The following is a 22,039-nucleotide window of genomic DNA, read 5'->3' on the forward strand; positions in this document are numbered from 1 at the left end:
CAGCAGATGAATCCACTGGTAATTAACACAAAACAGGCAGCCGTGATGAAGCAGCAGACTAAATGCGTTCCGCTGTGACAGGCTGAAAGGAGCTTATCATCATATCATAATGTTAAAAATCCACAGCAATTATTCTTCACAGAGGCGTGAAATTGATTCCAAACATTTTCTTTCTCCCCTCCTCACACTGTTTGATCTCTGCTCCCCCGAGACGACCTTTGATGAAATTCAATTTGGAACAGTCGCGCTGTATGAAGATTACCTGAAGATGTCAAACTTTAACATTTCGCAAAAAATTTGGTCTGTGTGCTTTGGAAATGTTCTGATTGCTATGAGAATGAAGTGGATCTTTATGATTTCCAGGTTAGAAGTTGTTTCTCACAAGCGCCGGCCCAACCCTGACTCCCCCCCCCCCACCACACACACACACACACACCCCTGCCTCCAAGCTCTCACGCATATTAAATGAGCTATGACATTCAGCCTGTGATGGAGAGAGAGATCCATTCACACAGCAGGAATGTTCCCGTGGTGAACCTGCACTCCAGGGCCTCACAGTGGCCTTAAGGAGCTCTGGGAGATCAGCGCCACCTGGTGGAAACAGACTGCCAACATGAGACAACCAGGGAAAGAAGCTCAACGTCTCTCAGACCTCAAAATCAGAAACACATGTGACAGTGAAGTGATGCGATTCAGATATTTGGAATGAGTAACTGGCAGAATGTTGAACTGAGGCAAAGGAAAGCTGATCAAAGAAACCATTTGATTAGCTTTGACTGAGAACAATTGCTTCTAGATACATAATAACAGTGGTAAGACTTTGACACAGGAGGCTGCGGTGAGCATGAGTGCTTGTTTCTACCAGTTGATTGTCGCTTCTTACTTGTCGGTGAACTGCTGACTGACTGCTCATCCTTGACCTATTTGTGTCAGAATTGTGCAGATGTGTGCAGCATTTCCCTTCCACTTATATTTTGTGATTTGACATATACAAAGCTCAGGCCGAAGAACGACTCCTGTGATATCTGTCTACATAAACATAAGCATCAGCGTTTTACAGATGTAATGCTGTAAATCTGAGGATGCAGGATATTTCCCTCAGCTCCATGACGACAATACAAAGCTCCAACTTCACTGGCCTGTTTAAATTATCCTCCTGCATTTGAATTCATACATTCCAGTGATAAGGCCTAATAGCTCCAACAATGATCTGAGTGTTTCAGAATCATACATGTAAAAGGCAATGACACACCGCTGAAAATCCTGACTGGACTGGGGCCAAAACAGTTCATCTCTAGTACAGCAGTAGAACTCAGCACAAGCCCAAGCATTGCAGAAGAAGAGCTGCAATTAAGGAAATACTTCAGCGGGGCTTTCTTAAGTGCGCGGTGTGTTCAGGTAGTCATTACAGCGCCTGGATGTGTGAAAGCTGCCTTTAAAACTGTCAGTCCCTGCAGCAGTATTGGCTTCCGAGAGGCGACTGCTGTGTGCCAGCGTGAAGTGTTTGAGTGAAAAGCAGACCGTCCAGTGTGTGTGTTTAATCATCTTACAAACTCAACGATTCCAGCTAAAGAAAATACATATTTCAGGAAAAAGCAGTGAAACAAACATGACTGAAACAGAAGGTAAACATGGAGATAATAATGTGGTACAGTCTAAACACAATTACAAACGAAATAGAAGAGAAGAGATGGCTTAATAGCTGTTTTATCTGAAGATAGTTTAAGTTATGTAAAGCTTGATTGATTCAAACATCATGTAAATTAACATAAATATTGATTTAATATCATTAGTGATAATTAATTAAAATATTGTGCCAAATGTTTATGTTCATTGCTCTATGTACAGGCTTTAGTCGACAGAAAAATAAATAAATAAATAATAACATTATGACTTACATGAACACGGAGAGATGTTGTTGCAAATTTAGGCTCATAAGTGTCTTGGAAACTTTAGCCGTGCAACTATTCAGCCGTGGAAACTATGACAAACGCGCTTTTAATTCTTTCCGGAGCTCTTCGTTGGAGGTTCAAGCCCATTCAGTCACGGCTAACTAGCTACAGGTGTGGCTAAGCTAATGACTTAGCGCAGGTATGCTAACGAGCGTACGGACAGAGCGGACTCAGGGAGCGCGGTGATTGGCTCGTTCATGTTACGGCCTGTGATTGATTGGTGGACTCGGCGCATGCGCCTTTAAGGAAAACATGAAACTTTTTCAAGCATTAAAGTTCAGTGTTCAGACTGTGACGTCAGCTCTTGTTTACGTGGCAAAAATCACTGGGCTGGAATGCAACGGAAATACAAGAAATAAGGGTTTCGTGCATTTGTTATGATTAACTGTAAGCTTGCGTTTGTTGCGTGTGTGTGTGTGTGTGGCTGTATCAACCTTTAAAATAAATACAATGAAACCATTTGACCATTTTCAAATATTTCTTTTATTGAGAACTTCATACAAAGTAAACAGATGAAGCATTATGAGGTTCAGAGTTACAGAAAACTAATGAAACAAATTTAAATACTGATATGATAAAACTGATCATAACTCAAATGGGGGAAAAAAAGAATGTACAACAGAGAGAAACTATTTCCCATAACGCATTCAAACTACCTCTACTCTACCACATACAGTATCTAACCCTATCTACACGAACTTACATATAATGTTTGATTCACAACTTTCACATGGTTTTGCAGGAGACCAAAACTAGGAAATGTTTATATTATCTGAGAAAATGAAGACTCTGTATTTAAACAAAAAGTTGATTGAGGGATTGTGTTGTTTGCTTGTGGAAGACTGTGATCCATGAAGTCCATAACGAAAAGCAGTCCAATATGTTTCGTTGCTGTTCTGGTGTCAGGTGATGTCTTACTGCCTGTACTGGCTCATCATGCCCCTCAGGAAGTCTTCAAAGCGTGGTGCAGCAGCCACCCGGGCAGGTTCGTCAGCGGCGGCAGGCTCGTCAGCAGCAGCAGCAGCAGGCTCGGCGAGGCGCAGGCGGCAGTTGTGGTCGTACTCGGGGTCACAGTCAGGGTCAGGCAGGATTATGCCATCTTTGCCTGGTTTAGGGGCCTCAAAGCCTCTGGCAAACTTACCGCAGTTTGGGTCGAATGGATGGCAAAAGGGCTTGGCTGGAGCCTTGATGTCAGCTTTGGCCTCATCTTCCACCGGGCTGCAGTCTTTGTCATAGTGCACGTAGCAGTCATGGCCCTCCCTGGTCTTGCCACGGACGCCAAGCCTGTACCGGACCTGGTTGATTGATTGATTGATTTGTGTTTGTGTTTGAAAACAGACTCAAACGCATCTGATGCAAAGCAGATTGGAGATAGCAAGTGAAAGCATTCTGCAACACCCGTTTAATTTCACTACAGCATTTAATAAACCAAATGACAAGCAATTGACAAAACAAGATTACACTAGACTAGTCAAAATAAGAAAGAATCAATCCTAGTAGCCAGAGTTCAAATTCAGACCTGGTGCTCGGGCATCTGAGGCGGGGGCTTGCGCAGGGCAGCGGCGGCTGCCAGTATGCAGTAGGGGTCATAGCGTGGATCACAGGTCAGAGGAGCAGCGGGAGGAGGTGCAGGCTGACCCTTGGGGGCATACTCCAGCACAGGCTTGGTCATACCAGACAGCTTGGTGGCAGTCAGGGGGTTGCAGCCTCCGTCAAAAAGTGGGTTGCACTGCTGCTCTGTGGCGGCCTCGCCAGCGGCCAGGGGGGCAGGTGCGGCGCTGGCCACACAGAGAGGATCGACTGCTGGGTCACAGGTGGGGTAGAGCATGTGGTAGTAGCCGGTGGGGGCTTTCTGGACCAGGATGGGCTTGCAGTATGGGTCTTTGGGGTCGCAGTTGAGGGCGGAGTAGGAAGGGGCCGGGCCAGGCGCTGGGCGGTAGCCATATGCTGCCCTCAGGTGGTACTGCAGACACTCCACATCTTCAGGGTTGCAGATTCTCAACAGCTCAGCCCTCTGGTCAGCGCCAAGGAAGGGCTCCAGGACAGGAGCATAGTAGTAGAAGCCAGTTGGGGTCTTCATGGGCATGGGGAGCATGGGGGTGAGGATGGGAGCTGGCATCTTGACTGGGGCTGGAGCTGCTGCTGGCTCAGGCTCTGGGGCGGCCTTGGGGACGATGGGGTAGAGGCAGTATGGATCAAAAGGGTGGCACAGCTTGACAGCAGCAGACTTGAACTGGGCCGGCATCACCACTGCTGCCTTTGGCTTGCTAGTGGACTCTGCAATGCACTCTGGGTCATCTGAGTCAGCGCAGGTCTTGTATATCTCACTAAGGTGCTTGAGGTAATGGTTGAATGTGGGCCCCTCCTCTGACCTGTGCTTGTTCTGCAGGTAGGCCATGTACAGGCGATCCAGATCCTCAACCTGAAGGATTAGAACAGGATACATACAAATGATAAACCTGACCAACAAAACAAAACTTGAAACAGAATCCTATGATGTTTTTGTCTCCTTTGATGAAAAATTTAATTGCTGACTAAATGTGTTCTCTCTGAGGCACTGTTTGTTACGTAATGTTGAACACCAGATGAAGAAGAATTCTACTCACTCCCTCCTGGTTGTGACTGTCCACAAAGTACTTGTACCAACCCCAGAAGTCAGGGAGGCGTTTGAAGTGGGGCAGAGTCAGGGCGGGGACGTTCCTTCTGTTACGAACCAGCCTCTTCAGGTTCTCCATGGCCTCAGCCTTCACATCATTAGACACAGCAGCCACTGAGGGAGAGAGTGGGAGAGTGGCCACAATATTATAATATAATATAACATCCTCACCTCCTTGTGTTGAATGCAATCTTATGTAACCGCTAAGTTGAATTATGTGATCGCCTCTCTGACACGATGTCAACAAGCACTGAACATTATCAGCTTCACAGAGGCAGGATTTATAGCCATGGTGTTATATTGGAGTATATTGGATTGTCGAGTGGCCTCCAGGTGCATTTTCTTATTATTGTTTGTTATTCCCCCAGAGACTCTTTTGAATGTAATGCAATATAATGTAGAACTGAATCACAGTCTCTCCAAAACTTGATCATAATGAGCTTCCCTGAAATAATCAGAGCAAGGTTACGGTTGGATTGGACGGATTGCATTTCAGTGTAAAGGCGTGTTATTGGATGTTATTGATGGTTGGATGGATGGACTTAAATGTGTCCCGGGTCCTTACCTTCCTCCGCCTTCTGCTCCAGTGGAACGGCCCCCAGAAAATCTGTAAAGACAAGCAGCAGCAGCAGCGTTAAGCAGCAGCAGGGACATTAGCTGACTGGGACCAGATGTTGAGCATCGCCCCCACATCAGGGAAAACGCTGACAGGCTAATAAGTCCCTGGGTTAACACGGCAGGTGCTGGGTCTCTGGCGCCCCAGCACAGGCAGCATCCTGCAGATTAACACACACCCCCCACCCACCTCCACTCTCAGTTAGGCTTTGAACCAGTGTGTTGGAGTTTATGCGGCTACGAGAGGCCTACTTCAAGTTAACCAGTAAAACTACAAAGTGCAGATCTTAAAGTGCCCCCACTCCTCTCTGTCTCACACACACACACACCAATTACCAAGCACTGTAAAAATGGAAGCCCCATGAACGTGCACATCCCTGTTTCCACATGTGGATCATCATCTGTTCCACCAGGGGTTTCCTTCAGAAGTTTATGACTATGAAAGCAGCCAGGTCAGCTGATTATAGCTGAGACTTCCGGTCCCTCATTATAATGAATGTGCAAAAAAACACCGCCCCCCCCTTGGATAAATGACTTTTTATGACTTTGGTGGGATTCTAAAGCACTTGTGACACATGACACGCCATGTGAGCGCTAAATGAGATAGGAGGAATGGAGCCTTGATGCCAAACGTGAATGTTCCGCTTCCATTTCTAAATGTTAAACAGTTACACGAGGATGCGTTTCTGTGTGTCTGTCAGCAGCCTGCATAATAGATGTGACAGAGATCAGATAAAGTCAAAACTTAATTCAGATTCAGTTCATATCAGTAGAGGAAATCAACAAACGTCTCACCTGGAAGTAAAACAATAGCTAGCAGGAATCCAGTGTGGACCAGGGAAAGTGAAAGTTTTCCAGCACGAGCCATCTTCTGTTTTATGTGCGTCCTGAGGGGGAAAGACAACATAAAACATTCATTGATCATTAAAATGTCTCAGGCTGATGCTTTATGGTTAGTATGAATGTCTGTTGTTAGAATGTTACAATACAGCTCCGGTTGGATAAATCCTAAGTTGTGTTGTTTTTGCAGGGACTGAACTTTTGGCTGTGTAAATACAAGAGTAGGCAGTTGGGAGGACAGCTAATAACGAAGCTTTGAAGGAATTACTGAGTATAGTATAGTCTCAACATCAGAATATCAAGTAGTGACAGAAGAGAATAACAGCAGTTTGAAATGCTTTGCTCCGTTAGTGCACAGATGGGTTTTGGATTAATTCACAGTTTCATTATAAATCAGTTCACCCCATTCATCCAAAGACAATCAAGTTTCCATTGCAGATAATGATTGCGATCAAACGCTACACGTTTGAGCCTCCACAGTGTTACTCACCTATAATGGTGCTGAAGTTTTGCAGGGACTCCACGCCTCTGGAGCCGGCGTTCAGGGGGGAGTGTTCCTTTGTGGATGCGTGAGCTGTCTAAACCCTGCTCCTCTCTGCTCCCCTGTATGGGACACTCGGGCAGGGAAACATTTTTAAGGAGCCCCTTGATCATTAAAAACAAAAGGGCATGTCAGATGGCTCAGGCGTGCTGTTAGACGCTCTGGGATTGGCTCCTTCGCCAGCAGCCACCAACCAATGGGGGTCCTGTAATTAGGAGAGGCAAACAGCGAGCCTGCACTCGGTGGAGGAAGATTATCAAGGTGGCGTCCAGGTTCCTTTTCCTCATAGGTTTGGAAGTAAGTGTTCTGATGAAAGGTGACACAGTCTAATCCACCGGATGATTTTGAGATTTGAATTTTACATAAACTGCTCAGTGGGTGTGGACTTAAAACTGTACGCTGTTAAATCTGCACAGCTTGAGGCCTCCGTTACAGATTTATGCAGAGGAGCCTGCAGCTGTTGCAGAGGTGGATCATGACCCGACATACAGAGAAAAATATATTATAATTATAGAGCATAAAACTCCTCTGCCAGTGAAAAAGTCAAATGGTCACCAGAGTTTCAACAACTTGGCTTTAGTCCATAAGTTTTGTCCATAAGTGAGTAAGAATGATTAAATTTCTCCAAGAACTGTTACTTTGATACTTAATGCAGCAGTTACAAGGGTTGATTGACAAGTTCTGAGCCAAAGATGCATTCCAAACTCTCCAGTTATCTATTTTTTCAACGTGATCTCTCTTCAACATGACACAGTTCTGTCAAAGATGCTGCGGGGAATTAATTCCGTCTTTTGTCGATTTGACATCATCATCTGAGAGGGAAAATGTGAAACATTGAAAGGCTTTTAGTGTTTGGGATGAGGTTGAAGTTTGAGGAGCCAAAATCAGGCGAGTAGGATGTCTGCTGAGCTCGAGTCAAAGCCGCCATCATGGATTAAAGCCAGCAAGTACATAATCATCGCAAGTTGGACAGGTCCGTCTGTGATGTACAACTGGCACAGCTGTGGGGACGGCTGGAGACGTTACATCCATCACTGAGCTCAGATGGCAGAATGCAAAAATGCCAAAATCTGGGCACATATAATAAAATATGTGTGTCAAGTGCAGAATTTATCAATCACCCTCATAATCGTGGCAGATGGGGAAACATCAAGTATTCTCCTGGAGCATTTATGAATTTCTCTAATGTCCTTTCCTGGAGAGGAGAGGAGGCAGCTTTGTGTTGTCTCACTCCTACACTTGTACATTCTTGCACATGTGTATGTTTTTCATTACAGATCTTAGAGGTAGCAGGAGTCATTAAGGAAGCAGACCTCATACAGAGGGGCACTAATGAAGCGAGCTGCTGCTGCTGCTGCATGAGGTTCCACTATTAGGACCGGCACGCAAGCACCCCGTGTTTGTTTGGAGCGAGAGCCGGGCGCCTGGATGTGCCACGTCGCCTCTGGAGCCTGAGAGGAATACACAGAGAGAGAGAGAGAGAGAGAGAGAGAGAGAGAGAGAGAGAGAGAGAGAGAAAGAGGAAACTAGCAGCCATTAGCTCCAAATAGTGACAAACAACACAACACAACACGACACAACACAAATCCTTACTGCTAAAAAGATTCAGATATTCACTACACATATACATTTATACACATTTGTACAGTTTGTCCTGCAAATGCATCCCTACTGCATGTCTGATAAGTGATGATGACTCAGCCTGGACCATTATCTCTGCCACTGACACATTTCAGAATGAGGCTGTCACTGGATGTCTCGTCTTCCTCATCATGGAGTGAAACAGACATCGGCAAAGATGTCTGCTGTCTCTGTGCATGGAAATTTTTAGTGGCAACCCAACTGAAATTTGAGATAAGCACCCATAAAGTGTCTCGTGCTCCTTGTGAAGGAAAAGCTCATTAAATAAAACAGACCCTCGTAAAGATGATGATGCTCGACAGCTGCTTGTATGCGAGCACTTTGTCTTGTGGTTTCTCACTCGTCGTCGCCATGCACTTTGCAGACAAACAATTCCAAATAAACGGGGCTGTGATTGTTAATAATTAAAAGAAGCGTTGTCGCGTCAGAGGAAGAAGTCCAAAGGGGGAAGAGAGGGAAAACTAAGATTTTGAGAAGCGTAAGGGAAAGAGATAAACATCCGGTCTGTAGAGGAATAGAATTATTAAATTTAAGGCATTCGAGGAGGGATTCAAATCTTTTCCTCCCTAAGAGATCAGCCATAACTAATCTGTATGTAAAATCATTCAAATATAGTGTGTGTGGTAGATGTTGAAACAGTGGATCAGATACTCACTTTAAAGTGTGTTTACTGGTGCAGAGCTGTGACTTCTAAAGGCCCAAACATGTTACATCTATCCCCACATACACACTGCACCTTCCAGTCCTTTCACAAAATGTTCACAGATGTTCAGATGCAACATAAATAAAACCTTAAAACATTCAGAATCTAAATAAATAACCAGCTAAAGCTCTTCCTCACTTCTTATGCATTTTGAACAGCATACCATTTGTTTTATTTGCGATCATAAAGGATGTGGCGTCTGGCCTGGAGAGAGAAGAACCCGGGCCTGTGTTGCTCCTGTAAAAGCTTAATGGTGATGAAGTCGATCATTTCCCTGCTCTTGCAAAGATTTTTTGTTAATTGCCTTTGATCTTATAACCTACCGCCAGATGACACAATGAACGTTTTCCTGAATATACCGGAAGAATTAATGTGATTGTCTTGATCATAACTGCAGGACGTTGCTATGCCAAGTGCTGACAGCGCTGTTCTCTGATGTTGTGCTGATTCTACACACGCAGCGAGTCAAAAAACGGGCCGTTTGCATTCTGGGCTCTTCAAACGCTTCTTATCAGTCTCCAACTCGGGCTTGACTTTTGATAGAGAATTCATTTATCCCCCAAACAGAACTCTAAGTAACCTGCAGAGCTGGTAGGATCTCATACCTGCACTCGGTTCAAGGATCGATAAGAAGTGAGAACCTGGAGTGTGTAACTACAGACAGAATTCTTCGACTGTGTGTCTGAGGATTTCATCACCCGAGTCTAAACACAGCCCAAGAATTCTGCAGCCGTCTCCACTGTCAAACCTCAGGTTGGTTTATTGATGCCTGTAGTCTTCATTTCTATATTTTATAGCAAACACTGTACTGTCTCTCTCTCTCTCTCTCTGTTTGTGAGGTAATTATAGGGTTGGATTTTTATAAAGCTTTCCTCCAAATGTGTTAAGTTGATCACAGCTGCAGGATGCGACGCTTCCAAACGGCTCACATCAGCACCGGCTCCAGTTTAGTTTGTGTCCCTGCGTCCCATCTGGATCTGCTGCAGCTCATTCTGCAGTTTTATGCTCTGGTCATGATTGGCAACTCACCAATAAGGATCCAGCCAAGAAAGTAATGCATGCAGAACTCTCCACTCGTGTGTTTGGAAATGGAAGGAGCCCAGGAAACTACTCGGTCAATTTGGCCTCGACCCAGATCCAGGAATTTCCTTTAATGATACCTTATCGTTGAAAATGAGCGATTTAAACCCAGTAATTGCCGTTAAACTGATAAATTGTGGACACATTTTAGTTCTTCTGACTTTTCTGTAAAACTCACAATGTTCGGAAGTATCAAATAATCACACACACACACACTCCTTCATATACAAAACACAATTTATTGAAAAGCTTCACACATTGAATTCATCCCCAAAATAAAAGGATGATCGCATAACTATACATATGTACAACTATGTGAACAAACGGCACGCACACACACACAGACGCACGCACACACACACACCGCTGATATCAACATACACACACAGATGTTGTATTGCAAATAACTGAAGCCACTCTGTTGACATCATTTATCATATCCCATCTGCAGTGTGTTTAGGGGTGACAGCGCTGGAGCCGCTGCCATCACAGCTATCATTACTCTCCTAACAGGTGTTCCTCCAAACACCGACACACACACACACACACACACACACCTGCAATCCAGTGTGGAAGCCGCGGACGGCGTGGACGCTATAGAAACTCATAATTTGAACATTCCGTATACGGAGGAATCCCTGGGATCTTAAGAATTCTGCAACATCTGGAGTCGGTGGCGACTTATTAAGGAGCTTTTTTTTTTTTAAAAGCTCAAAAACCAGGACGACTAGGAAAGGAAATTGTATGTCATTAGAGTGTAAATGGCTAGTTTGCTTTCTATAAAAACAGAAAAAAACTGAAGGGAAAACCGGTGCATCCATCATCACACTGCGGACATGTTGTTCTCTCTCTCTCTCCTCTCTCTCTCTCTCTGTGTCTCTGTTTCTCTCACTGGATGTCGTCGTCATCAAAAAGGTCCTCGAAATCTGCAGAGGAAAAGCGAAAAAATGCACCCAGGTTACGCAACGGCTCCACAATGAAACCATGGCAGCATTTCAGAATGTTTGTTTTTTTTGCAAGGTGGGCGCTTTCTCATAAAAGGTCGCAGGGTCGGGGGCGATAAAAGTCTGAAAGGATCTGGAAATGCGATCGCCCCGGCCGCCTCGGTGCCCTTCCTGCGTGCCTGTCGGGTTTTGTGGGGTCAGAGGTCGGCTGGGAGAACCGTACGAACACGCCGGAGAATATGTGCCACATCCTCTGTTTCTGCCAGCGCCTCTAACCTTTAAAATCCCATTTACACCTTGAGGGAAAAGACATTCAGTGCACGGCGGTGCTGCTCAGCAGGTATTCAAACCAACTACTAGAAAATAACTGCAAACAAATCAACGGGGACTAGGAATCCTTACATGTACGATGATAACAGATCCTTTAATTTGAACACTTTCATACTTGCTCATACATTGTTTATGTGTGTATCCTCAGATCTGTAGCATAACACACATTCAGTCTACATACCGTGCAATGTTTGCAGACTGAACAAAGTGTTTGCCCTAAATCTGTGTCGTCAACACGGTTGCGTGTTAAAGTCTGTCATCAGGCACGCAGAACATAGAAATCTTAGACGGCACGGGACAGGAAAACAATACTTTGAGCTTAATTAAAGCCTTGGCGTAACAAAACACATCACCTACACTGACAGACAGACAGACAGACAGACAGAGGGACTTCCTGGTCTCCTGGAACTGCAAGACCGGGACAATACTTCACGTTCATTTAGATTCAATCAAACTAGACTCAGACACACGTTCGGCCCGAGCAGCTTCGCTCCCTGAATGTGCCTGAGACATAAAATGTGCAGCAATGCAAAAAATAGATATTATCTGTCTCCAGCAGAGTCTGATAAAGGACGCAGACAAAGGGACTGTTGGTTATTGCAGTCGTGCTGTAATTGAATATTTCCTGATTCCGTGATGCTGCAGTGTGTTTTCCAAAGGGACTGGTTCATGTTTCACTCACAGTAACATTTGACGAACATTGCAGTTTTATCCCACAGCGTTAGGATGAGGATAACGTCGCTGTTACCAACTCTGACTTCCTCCTATCACTTTAAATCAGAGCTGCTGGAGCCTGAACGTTCCTCAACAACGTCAAACAACCCAAACCGTCTCAGCGGGACGACTTTACTGCCGTTACAGAAATTGAGCGAGCGATTCCGCTATGATTGTTAAGGCGAGCGAGCGTTGCAGATGAACGGGCCGACATCTCTCTCTCCCGCCGTGGACGAGCCTCTCCAACAAACACGATTCCCCCCGCAGAGACGTCTGCACGGAAAAACTTGGCCGCACGTGGAGAGGAGTGGTGGCCGTTTGATGTCGACGCGCCTCGGGACAGAGATCACACTACTTTATAAAAGGCAGTTTGTAAAGCGGGGGGGCGGGGGCACCAGGAATGTTGGGGGGGCCGGTAAAGATGTTAAAATGTTTTTTTCCTGCTGCAGATCTAACAGCGCTCTGACGCCCGGGGGGGGGGGGGGGGGGATAGAGGGGATAGGGGGGGGGGGTGGTGCTAATGGATCCAGTCTGTACTCGGTGACACCTTCGCTTAAAGATGACAGAGGGGTCGTCGGTTCGTTCCAAGACGACTTTAAAAGATAATAGTTTGCTACATTTTTCTTTTAAAACCGTGCGTCTCCAGAATGTTGACTGTTGAACATAAGAAGTGATTAACCGCTGCTCTTTAAAGGCTTTAATGAGGCAAAGAGGTCAGAGGACTTTCCCAAGCAATAAAACACAGAATCTTTCACATCTTCATCTGAAACCGTAAATATAAACTTTGAAGTAGAAACGTGGTTTTCCGTGGAGACAACAATCAATGTTTTCAGCTCTAATGGACATAAACAAACCTCAGGCTCAGCATCTTAATGTGCCGGTACATTCTGTAATATGTGCTGCCGAGCGTCTCAGGTTGTTCTGTGCTAAGGTCGTCGTAGTACAGAGAGTACAGGGGAGAAAACATCTTTACCGTTGAAGAAGTCTGCGTGCACGGCCTTCTCATTGGCAGCCAGGTCCATCAGCAGTCCTGTGCTTCCCCCAGCCTGCCAGAGCACAAACATGCAGCTCATACTAACACACTCCATGAGACACACACAGGCCTGAAACATGATTATTATTTAATCTTCTCAGTGCTTCACAAGTTCACACTCACAATCACACGAAGGAGAACACAACCGACCTGACACGTAAACAAACAGCAGCTCACTGAGGTAAGTCATGACTCACTTCAATATTTATATTGGCTTCAACTTCATCTATTATTCTTACTCTACTAGATTAATAATTACTGTTATATGTTTATATAATTTATATATTTCTAAAACCACAACACTGAAACATATTAAGGGTATATTGATATGAGCCTGAAGCCTCTTCATCCTTTAAATAAATGAAGAATAAAAGAAAACTTGAGCATCTGAGCAAAAAATCTTTTAGAACTGGCAAAAAATAATCTAATATAAATGTTGTTTTGAATTGAATTGATTTTGATTAATTCATTGTATTTAATTAAATTACATTTTGAAACTATACAAAAGGAAAAGAGGGAAAGTAGCTTTATTAATACGCTACATTTTGTTATAGTTTGTTGTGGAAACCTTAACTTTTTCCGCCTCATAACAGTTTCTGCATTACCGTACTGTTACAACGAACTAGTTCATTAGTTAGCCAACCATACAACCTATGTAAATTAAAACTACTGTCTCAGCTAAATGTAGCGTGAGGGAAAGTTATATCCTCGTAGCGTTTTCAGTTTCGTCAAGCTTTAAGTTACTGAGCAGCCAGGCTGAACAGATACACTCAGGTGTGTAGGAAGTTATTAAATGTGAAGTTTGAAGTATAAACAGCTTCTCAACTACTTGGCTGAGGTGTGAAAGCTACATTAAAGAGCGAAAGAGTCGTTATATTGTCGTTACTTGGCGCTGTGTTAGCTCGCTGCTGTGAGCGTACACGGTGTACTGTTATGCGTTAGCCTGCTAGCTCGTTAGCTGACCCACCTCGTCCAGGTCCACGTAAGGCCCCGCGCCCTCCGGGAACATCTCGTCCACGGCCGGCTTCATCACGGCCGAGTTCGACTGGTCCTTCAGCGGCATGGAGGAGCCAGACGAGGCGCTCTCTGCGTTCGAAGACAGAATTGAAGCTTGGCAAGCAACAAATGTCGCTAACGGACTGGAGGATCTGGCTTCGGTGCCTCGTCAAAATAAGTCCGATGTGAAATTCTGTTGATGAGCCCCCCGTATGTGAGGTTCCGTTGCGGGGCTTTGAGGGGGAAACCCGGGACCAGACCAGAGACCCGGCACAGCACCCATGGGTGACAGGGTCTGTTCAGAAAGGTCACCGTATCGTATAACGAACAAGAAGAACAGGGAGAAGAAATAGGTTTAATATGTTTTTTATTTTCAGTAGCAGAAATACATCAGTTATTGAAGTTTGATGTTTATGGCTGTAGTTTTAGATTTTGTGTTTCCAGTTTGGGGCATAAACATTCCTCCTCTCCTTCTTTAATCTTTCTTCTTATAATGCAAATGAAACAACACAACAAAAGGAACGTTTTAATTGAACATGTGCAGTGTTTAATAGAAAGGCAGGTGAGCTATGACCTTTAATTTATGATGTAATCCATAAAATATCTTATACCTAAAATACAACAGGCATGCAGTTAATTCATGCAGGAAATCTTCACCTTGGCGTAAGAGGCATCAAATCTGTTCCTCAAACAAAATAATGACCTTGCTCTACTTTCCACTATCGGAAATCTTGATTATTAGTGAAAGATTAGCTCAAGAGCTGAAGATTAACAACAGCGCCACCCTGTGTTGCATCTCCGTAGGTGCCTGGTGACTCAGAGGGTTTTGTCACAGCCTTGCTGCTTGGTGTGAACCATCCTGATCACTTCAATGTTGTTCTTTGTGAAGATCTGCTTGGCGTCCTCGATGGTGGCGTCTGGCAAGGTTCGCGTTCGGCTCAGAATCCAAGCGAAGTCCACGTGGAAGAGCCTGAGGACCTCCGTGCAGGAATACACCAGGGCTGAGTTCACGTAGTCAGTGGCTAGGATCCAGTAGGGGGAGTAAGGCAGGACTGATGTGGGGGAAAGAAAAGGAACAAAAGACCCAGAACATATCAGATCACATTGAACAAGTGGCTACAGTGTTCTATGTTGACCTCCTTTGGGTCGAGAGCCGAGTAAATCTAATCTAATGTGAGGTCAAATAAGTAAAGTGGAGATGAAGAAGTCTACAGTGTTGACATAGCAAACACACACAAGCCTTCAGTCATTCTGAAATGATTTGCAAATACACCCACACTCACCATATGAATAACTTATGCCCAGCTTGGCAGGATTCTTCAGATCCTCCGTGACTCCAATCCCTTCGATTTTTCTCAACTCTCCCTGTCTGTTTCATGGAGAAAATCAAATTTCATGTTGCGTTAGATCAAATCTATGTCAGACAAATATTACCAGACTCCACATGTGCAGAATGAAAGTGAGCTCACAGTATTTCAGAGCTGACCACTCGGATGGAGTTTTCAGTCGTCAGTGTGAAATTGGACTCGATGCACCTTCCCTTCTCAAACTGAGCAGGCAGTTTGGCAATTTCATACCATCTCCCCATGAACTGCACAGGCAAATACACACATGAGATCAGAGGAACGTGGAAAGCCCATTGAAGACTTGTATCTTGCTTTGGTGGAGCAAATAATGACGTCTAGTAAATGCAAACGGTATAATAGCTGTCAAACTATTCCTAAATCTGTTATCAATAACAAGTAAACACATTATTGCCTCATCATTAATGACTGATTAAACAAATTAAATGTTTGTTTTGTCCTCAGCTTCTCATAAGTGTGTGATAGCAATCCAACAATGGCATTCACAAGACCTGCCAGTGTGTTTATTCTCCACCCATCCTCCAGTGGTACCTGTTTAAGGTCAAAAGCAGCTTGAACACTTGGCTCTGGACACGGTCCCCAGTGGGGCACCTGAGCCCTGATGAGGGGGAGGAGGAGGGGAAGAACCAAAGCGAAAGACAGCTTCATACTGAGAGAGGTCACCTGCACAAAGACAAACAGCAACATATAGCATACACACGTGTCTCTATGAGAACAGACTGAAGAGGAAGAGATAACAGAAACGCTTCAGAATATAAATCCTGTACAACAAAAATAGAGCTGGAAAATGATCCAAGGACAATCCAGACATCATCAGGGCTACAAACAATAAACAGCCTTGCAAATGTACAGCATTTTCCTAACACAAATTCAATTGGAATCAGAGAAGTGTTTACCATTTTATTCTTAAAAATCGTATCTTACCTCTGTGGCACTGATATGTGTTTTCTCCTTTAGAGATCTGCGTGTATTTGAATTAGAGACGTTGCCCTCTGGGAGGTTCTGCAGCTCTGTGGCTCTGGCTCATCAATGGCCGCCTTTGTATGGAGCCTTATTTCAGACACCAAGCAGATCATTAGCAAATAGGAGTCATGGGGGACATACCGTTACAAATCTGATAAAACAATAGGAATGTCCTCCTGCTTTACACAACAAGCAACAGTTTCTATTTCTGATATGTTCCTTTAAAATATCTGAGGATTTCTTTCACAGATGTAAAGAAATCATTTTTATGTTGACTAGTTTTGATGTTGAAAGTCATTTGTTTGTGATTGTTTGGCAACGATTGGCTGTGACTTGTGGTTGTGCACACACACTTTGTTCACTTTGTTCCACAGGGTGTGATGAGCAGAATCTCTGTGTGTTCAGGAGGATTCAGCCGTTCTGGGCTCATCTTGTCAGTTATGATTCTGGTGGAGAAGATGATGTAATGTGCTCCCTCATCTCCGAGCACACAGGGGTTTAACTGTCAGACCTGGCTTAACATGTGTGTGTGTGTGTGTGTGTGTGTGAATTTACATATCTGGACCTGATTGGACTGTTGATTTAGAAACACATGAGCTGACATCAGTCTGGAGGTGGTGTTTGTCTAGATGGATGTAGAAACCCTGGCACACTGTGTATTGTTTCAGACTCAGTGTTGGATTAGACCAGATGAGTTTGCGGTGAATAGTCAGTGAACAGGAATAACATCCTGCAATGAGGGACAATAGGCATATATTGGAATTGGAATATATGGAATTTCTAATCAAAAAGGTTTATGAAACGTTACATCCTTCCATTCTCTTTCACCTTTACAGAAGCAAAACCACTATCTTAGTCATTTCACTCAATCGGTAAAAAGGAAGAAGGATCTGAGAGGAAACAAAAAAAACTGGAATATGAATGCTTTTATGATTGACAGGCACCATTACATCATGTCACTCTCACACACTACACGTGGGGTCACATTAAGGCTCCACGTTGGTAAGGCATGCGGTGATAAAAACACCATCACGTGTCGGATAACACACACGCACAGTTTGGGAATTTTTCCTGCTGTTGAGGGACAACAGAGGTCAGGTCGAGCATCAGGTCGGCAGAAGGAAATGGATCTAGTGTATCTTTGCTGTATGTGAAGGAGCCGAAGATGGGACTATAATGACATCAGACAACAAATTGGTTATGAGGGATTAGAGTCAGTAATGTGAGGATAGAATAATATACAAATGCTCTCTTGTCCTTTATCTACCATCCACCATCCAATGAATGTATGGAAACACCAAAGAAAGACTCTAACACAAACAAAAATCAGTGTCTGATCTTAGATCTTAGAACATCAAACATGAACTTGTTTTCCATTAATTACTAAAACAAATCTGTATTCTCAGTCTCTGTCAGGGAACGAAAGTAAGCAATCCACCTGTGAAACCACCTGTAAACAGATCTGAGTGAGGATCATCAGGCAGCACTTCTACTCTGCTGTACGTTACCACACTGAGCATTTCAAACCCACTTCCACACTGAAATGTGATTAATATTCCAAGGTTGTAGCCATTGTTTACCACAGTTTGTTGACCCTGAGCTTAATATTTCATTCATTTTAGGAATCTTTGTTTGGAGATGTTAAAACTCAAAGCAGCGCTGATTGTTTCTCTGATTCTACTGCTGTGTGTGTGATGATGATATTCAAATGTTCAACGGTTTTAATGAGCACTTTGTGTCCTGTGGCTCTTTGTCGGGTCGTGTTTTCTGTCTTTCCTGTTGACAGCCCACTTCAACTTCAACCCATTTGCCATCCCAGAGATTTTCAAGTACCTGAAAGCTTTCTGTAAGTGCAGCCTGGGGATTAAAACTCAGTCCAGACTCACACGTCAGGAAAACAACAAGCACCTGTGACCAATTAATTTACCTTTACACCTATGTGTGTGTGTGTCTGTGTGTGTGTGTCTGTGTTTTAACTGAGACAAGGGAAAACAGATATTGGATAGAATGGAGCAAAATGTATGTGTGTGTTGTGTTTGTCTTCTCCTTGTTAACCTCGAGAGTCCCACCATCGCACATTTCCTGCTGCCTCTGCCGCGACTGATCCTTTCATCTTTTCAATCTGACCGTAAAATCCCAGAAGAAAATAGTTATTTGTCTGAGTAGGTGGTAACATCGTCTCCCTGCTCAATAATTAAAGCTCTGTATCTCAACACTGAGCCTGCTCTTTAGAGGGCTTCTCACACGCTTCCCCATCACCTCTGCAGGAAGCAGTGAAGGAGCTCACACCAGCATCCTGGAGGTCGAGGGGTCAACATTTATGAGGTTCTTAACTTGTCAGAATCTCCTTTTGGCAGAACTTATCATCTGGAACGACTCGCACATCAAAATGTTGGTGGTTAGAGGTGAATTCTTGAAATATTAAAACTCTAAACAAACTTAAGGTAAAATTCACTTGAGACCTTTGGCTCAAAACATTAAACATTTACAAACTATCTGCCTCCTGCTATCCAGGCTTCCTCTGAAAAGGTTCTTATTATTCTTATAACAACTATCACATTCCTGCAGTACCTAAACCTGGTCTTGGTGAGGGGCCTCTTTGAACAACACATCCATTTGAACAGGTGCCAGACTTCACACTCACTCAATCACAACAGTGTTATACATGTAAACACAGAAGAGGCCCCTATAGATCCAGGGCCTATAAAAACAGCCTGAAACTGAAGCAGTCAAGCTGATTACCCACAGGTAAGCAGACCACAGCTATATGCTCTGTTTCTGTGCATGTCTCTCACTCTTCCTCCTTTCTATATTCACTCCATAGCGACGTTGTGCCCTCCTCACCGGGCTCCAGAGCCTCCTTTCCATGTACAGCCCAAAGCCTCAGCAGGAGATGTTTCTACTTACTGATTGTTCTGCTTGTTTGGTTTCTCTACAGGTCACAGTGAAACCATGACGGCCATCCAGATGATTTCTTTGACTCTGCTGTGTGTTCTGTCAGCCGGCACTCATAGTTTGAGTTTCGGCAAATGTCCCAAACCCGCTGTTCAGCAGGACTTTGATCCTACCATGGTGAATACTAAACTTCTCTCCTCTCTCCTTGGTTTGTGACTCATTCTAGTTATGTACAGCACACATACTTTCAGAATAAATTGGACCTGCCACGATGACTAGCAATTAAGAGCTGTAAATATTCAGAGCCCCCTGAGCTTTGTAGCATGTGAGCTGACAGCCTGTGTTTCCTCTGCAGTACCTCGGTAAGTGGTACGAGAACCAGAAGCTGCCAACGTTCTTCCAGAAAGGCGAGTGTGCCACCGCCATCTACAGCCTGGAGAGCCCCGGAGTCATCGATGTCCTCAACAAGGAGCTGCTGTGAGTACAAAACATGGAGTAAACTCACATATCTGAAGTATTACATGCACTCAGATACCATTTCTACAATAAGCTTGGTCTATATGTTGTAACTTTAAATATGGAATTTAAAGGGAATGTATGAAATGACCCAGTTTTCATATTGTTTGTTTCTTTCAGTAAAGATGGGAGAGTGAATGCCATCAATGGCTCTGCCAAGGTCAAGGACCCGTCTGAGCCTGCCAAGCTGGAGGTCTCCTTCTTTGAGTGTAAACACAAATTATTGTCAACACTTACAACACTATTAGCATTTACTGTTTAAACCTGCTGGACACTTTTATCAATTTGAACTCTGACACACATTCCTTTTGCAGCAACTCCCCCTGGTCCCTACTGGGTGCTGTCCACTGACTATGACAACTACTCTCTGGTCTACGGCTGCTCTGAGTTCGGCCCGTTCCGCTCTGAGTTCACCTGGATCCTGAGCAGGGAGCCCACTCTGGATGAAGAGATCGTGGAGGAGCTGCACGCCATCCTGACCTCTGTGGGAGTCGATGTGAACAAGATGGTGATGACCAACCAGGACGAGGACTACTGCCGCCCTGTGAACCAGTAAACCTGTTTGAGACTACAGGGTATCTGGACACAGGATCACTCAGATTGATGTTGTTAATCACTCTGTAGTGTCTGTAATGCCCTGTGGATGTGGATGTGGATGTGCTGCCCTGTTCATGCAAAGTCAGGGCAATAAACCTGTACAAAGAATCTGCTGTTGTTGTCCATTTTGTCATTCTCCTTCACAAAGATTCTGTTAATGAATACCCCGATGAATACTACATTAGAAAGAAGTGTGGTTTCCCATTGTGGGCCAACTCTCCTTGGGGTTTTCTTGCTTGAGGAGAAGGAATCAAGACGTCGTTTAATTGTCTTTCTACAATTAAATTTAGATTTTATTTGATCAGAATGTTATTTTAATGTTCTGGCACATCCAGTTGTAGCTTTACAATGTCTTATATTTAGTTACTTAAGTTTCTATATTTGTGACAATGTTTTGCTTCCCTGAGTCGTTTTCTAATGTAAACAAAGTGTTATTCCCAATTTTATGCACAACTTTGGCAGTTTTATTCTTTGTACATATAAGCATGTTACCATTGTGTTTATTACTCCACACTTTAGATCTCTGCTGAGCCCAGATGTTGACACTATTTACTGCAGTTATGATTAGGACTTTGTAGTATTCCAGTCCAGGAACCTCTTATAAGAGCTGACACAAGATTATTACAGCAAATACAATGTGTGTATAAAGATAAGACCACCAGAGACGAGACCATCGCCTGCATTTTTATCTTACTAAATTCACGCGTTGATGTTGCGTGAGATGAACAGGCTGAGCACACACACAGCGGAGTACACAGTGTTCCTCTGGCCTGTGCCCTGAATCAGGAATGTCTCTGTGTGTGTTTACTGGTACATGGGGCTGCAGAAATCCAGATCCTGTTTGGTGCTAACCATTTTATCCACATGGACTCCGAAAGAGGCCAGGACGCCGCGCAGGTCAACCATCGTCTGCTCGGGAAGCGTGTGCTCCCTGCTCAGGATCCAGGCAAAGTCCAGACGGACCGGGCCGATCTCTGAGCAGCTGTAGACCAGGGCGTGACTGTCGTAGTCTGTGGACAGCACCCAGTACGGGGAAGAGCGTCCGTCTGGTGGAAAGGAGGAACAGGTAGCTGAGTTCTATATTTCTGTTATAAATATGATGTTCAACCCCAACAACCTTAGAGTAAATTCAGACGTCCTTACTCTCTATGAAGGTGACCTCCAGCTTGGCGGGCTCAGAGGGGTCCTTAGCTGTGGCACTGCCGTCGGTGGAACTAATGGTACCATCAGCACTGAAGGAGACACACAGGAATTACAAATAATGACAGTGAGACGGAGCACGTCTGTGTCCTAATGTGTGTGTGTAGTCCTCACAGCAGCTCCCTGTTCAGGACACCGACGACTCCAGGGCTCTTCAGGCTGTAGAGGGCAGTGCTGCACTCACCCTTCTGGAAGGGCTGAGGCACTTTCTGGATATCAAACCACTTGCCGAGATACTGCAGAGGTAGAACGTGGCACAGAGAGGAGGGAAGTCAAGACTGGTGCTTCGTCCCCCAATGGAAAGGAAAGGAAAGGAAGGAAACGAAGTGTATTCACCCTGGCAGCATCAAAATTCTCCTGAACAGCAGGTGTGGGGCATTTTCCAGGCATGATGACCTGAGCGTTGGCTGCCAGGACGGACAGCAGAGTCAGAGAGATCACCTGGATGGCCTTCATCGT

At 44.5% G+C, this 22,039-nt stretch overlaps 5 protein-coding genes across 6 annotated transcripts; 1 reads left to right on the forward strand and 4 right to left on the reverse strand.

The window, feature by feature from the left end:
• Positions 1 to 2,866: 2,866 nt before the first annotated feature.
• Positions 2,867 to 6,091, reverse strand: and2 (actinodin2). The gene is made up of 4 exons (XM_076147046.1): positions 6,019 to 6,091; positions 4,559 to 4,722; positions 3,472 to 4,374; positions 2,867 to 3,247 (listed from the first exon to the last, which is right to left on the reverse strand). The coding sequence occupies exons 1-4, from the start codon at positions 6,089 to 6,091 to the stop codon at positions 2,867 to 2,869; spliced, it is 1,521 nt and encodes a 506-aa protein (XP_076003161.1).
• A 4,152-nt stretch (positions 6,092 to 10,243) lies between these two features.
• On the reverse strand, positions 10,244 to 14,243 carry LOC143000192 (COP9 signalosome complex subunit 9). Its single transcript, XM_076149434.1, has 3 exons — positions 14,017 to 14,243; positions 12,990 to 13,062; positions 10,244 to 10,954 (listed from the first exon to the last, which is right to left on the reverse strand). The coding sequence occupies exons 1-3, from the start codon at positions 14,110 to 14,112 to the stop codon at positions 10,917 to 10,919; spliced, it is 207 nt and encodes a 68-aa protein (XP_076005549.1). The 5' UTR covers positions 14,113 to 14,243; the 3' UTR covers positions 10,244 to 10,916.
• A 198-nt stretch (positions 14,244 to 14,441) lies between these two features.
• apoda.1 (apolipoprotein Da, duplicate 1) lies at positions 14,442 to 19,369 on the reverse strand. Of its 2 annotated transcripts, XM_076147324.1 has the most exons (6): positions 19,280 to 19,369; positions 16,334 to 16,459; positions 15,941 to 16,072; positions 15,515 to 15,636; positions 15,329 to 15,414; positions 14,442 to 15,097 (listed from the first exon to the last, which is right to left on the reverse strand). In XM_076147324.1, the coding sequence occupies exons 3-6, from the start codon at positions 16,055 to 16,057 to the stop codon at positions 14,862 to 14,864; spliced, it is 561 nt and encodes a 186-aa protein (XP_076003439.1). In that variant the 5' UTR covers positions 16,058 to 16,072; positions 16,334 to 16,459; positions 19,280 to 19,369; the 3' UTR covers positions 14,442 to 14,861. The 2 variants fall into 2 exon arrangements, with proteins under 2 accessions (XP_076003439.1, XP_076003448.1); XM_076147333.1 differs by lacking the exon at positions 16,334 to 16,459 and having other exon boundaries at positions 19,280 to 19,363.
• apoda.2 (apolipoprotein Da, duplicate 2) lies at positions 19,313 to 20,488 on the forward strand. Its single transcript, XM_076147312.1, has 4 exons — positions 19,313 to 19,444; positions 19,623 to 19,744; positions 19,904 to 19,992; positions 20,098 to 20,488. Exons 1-4 carry the CDS (start codon positions 19,325 to 19,327, stop codon positions 20,337 to 20,339), a joined length of 573 nt encoding a protein of 190 aa, XP_076003427.1. The 5' UTR covers positions 19,313 to 19,324; the 3' UTR covers positions 20,340 to 20,488.
• A 563-nt stretch (positions 20,489 to 21,051) lies between these two features.
• On the reverse strand, positions 21,052 to 22,036 carry LOC142997020 (apolipoprotein D-like). Its single transcript, XM_076148186.1, has 4 exons — positions 21,917 to 22,036; positions 21,695 to 21,816; positions 21,524 to 21,612; positions 21,052 to 21,426 (listed from the first exon to the last, which is right to left on the reverse strand). The coding sequence occupies exons 1-4, from the start codon at positions 22,034 to 22,036 to the stop codon at positions 21,185 to 21,187; spliced, it is 573 nt and encodes a 190-aa protein (XP_076004301.1). The 3' UTR covers positions 21,052 to 21,184.
• Between the last annotated feature and the right edge of the window lie 3 nt (positions 22,037 to 22,039).

Source organism: Genypterus blacodes, unplaced genomic scaffold (genome assembly GCF_046128005.1).
Source record: "Genypterus blacodes isolate CSIRO-AG114 ecotype Tasmania unplaced genomic scaffold, CSIRO-AGI_Gbla_v1 ptg000005l_1, whole genome shotgun sequence".
Classification (NCBI taxonomy): Eukaryota; Metazoa; Chordata; class Actinopteri; order Ophidiiformes; family Ophidiidae; genus Genypterus; species Genypterus blacodes.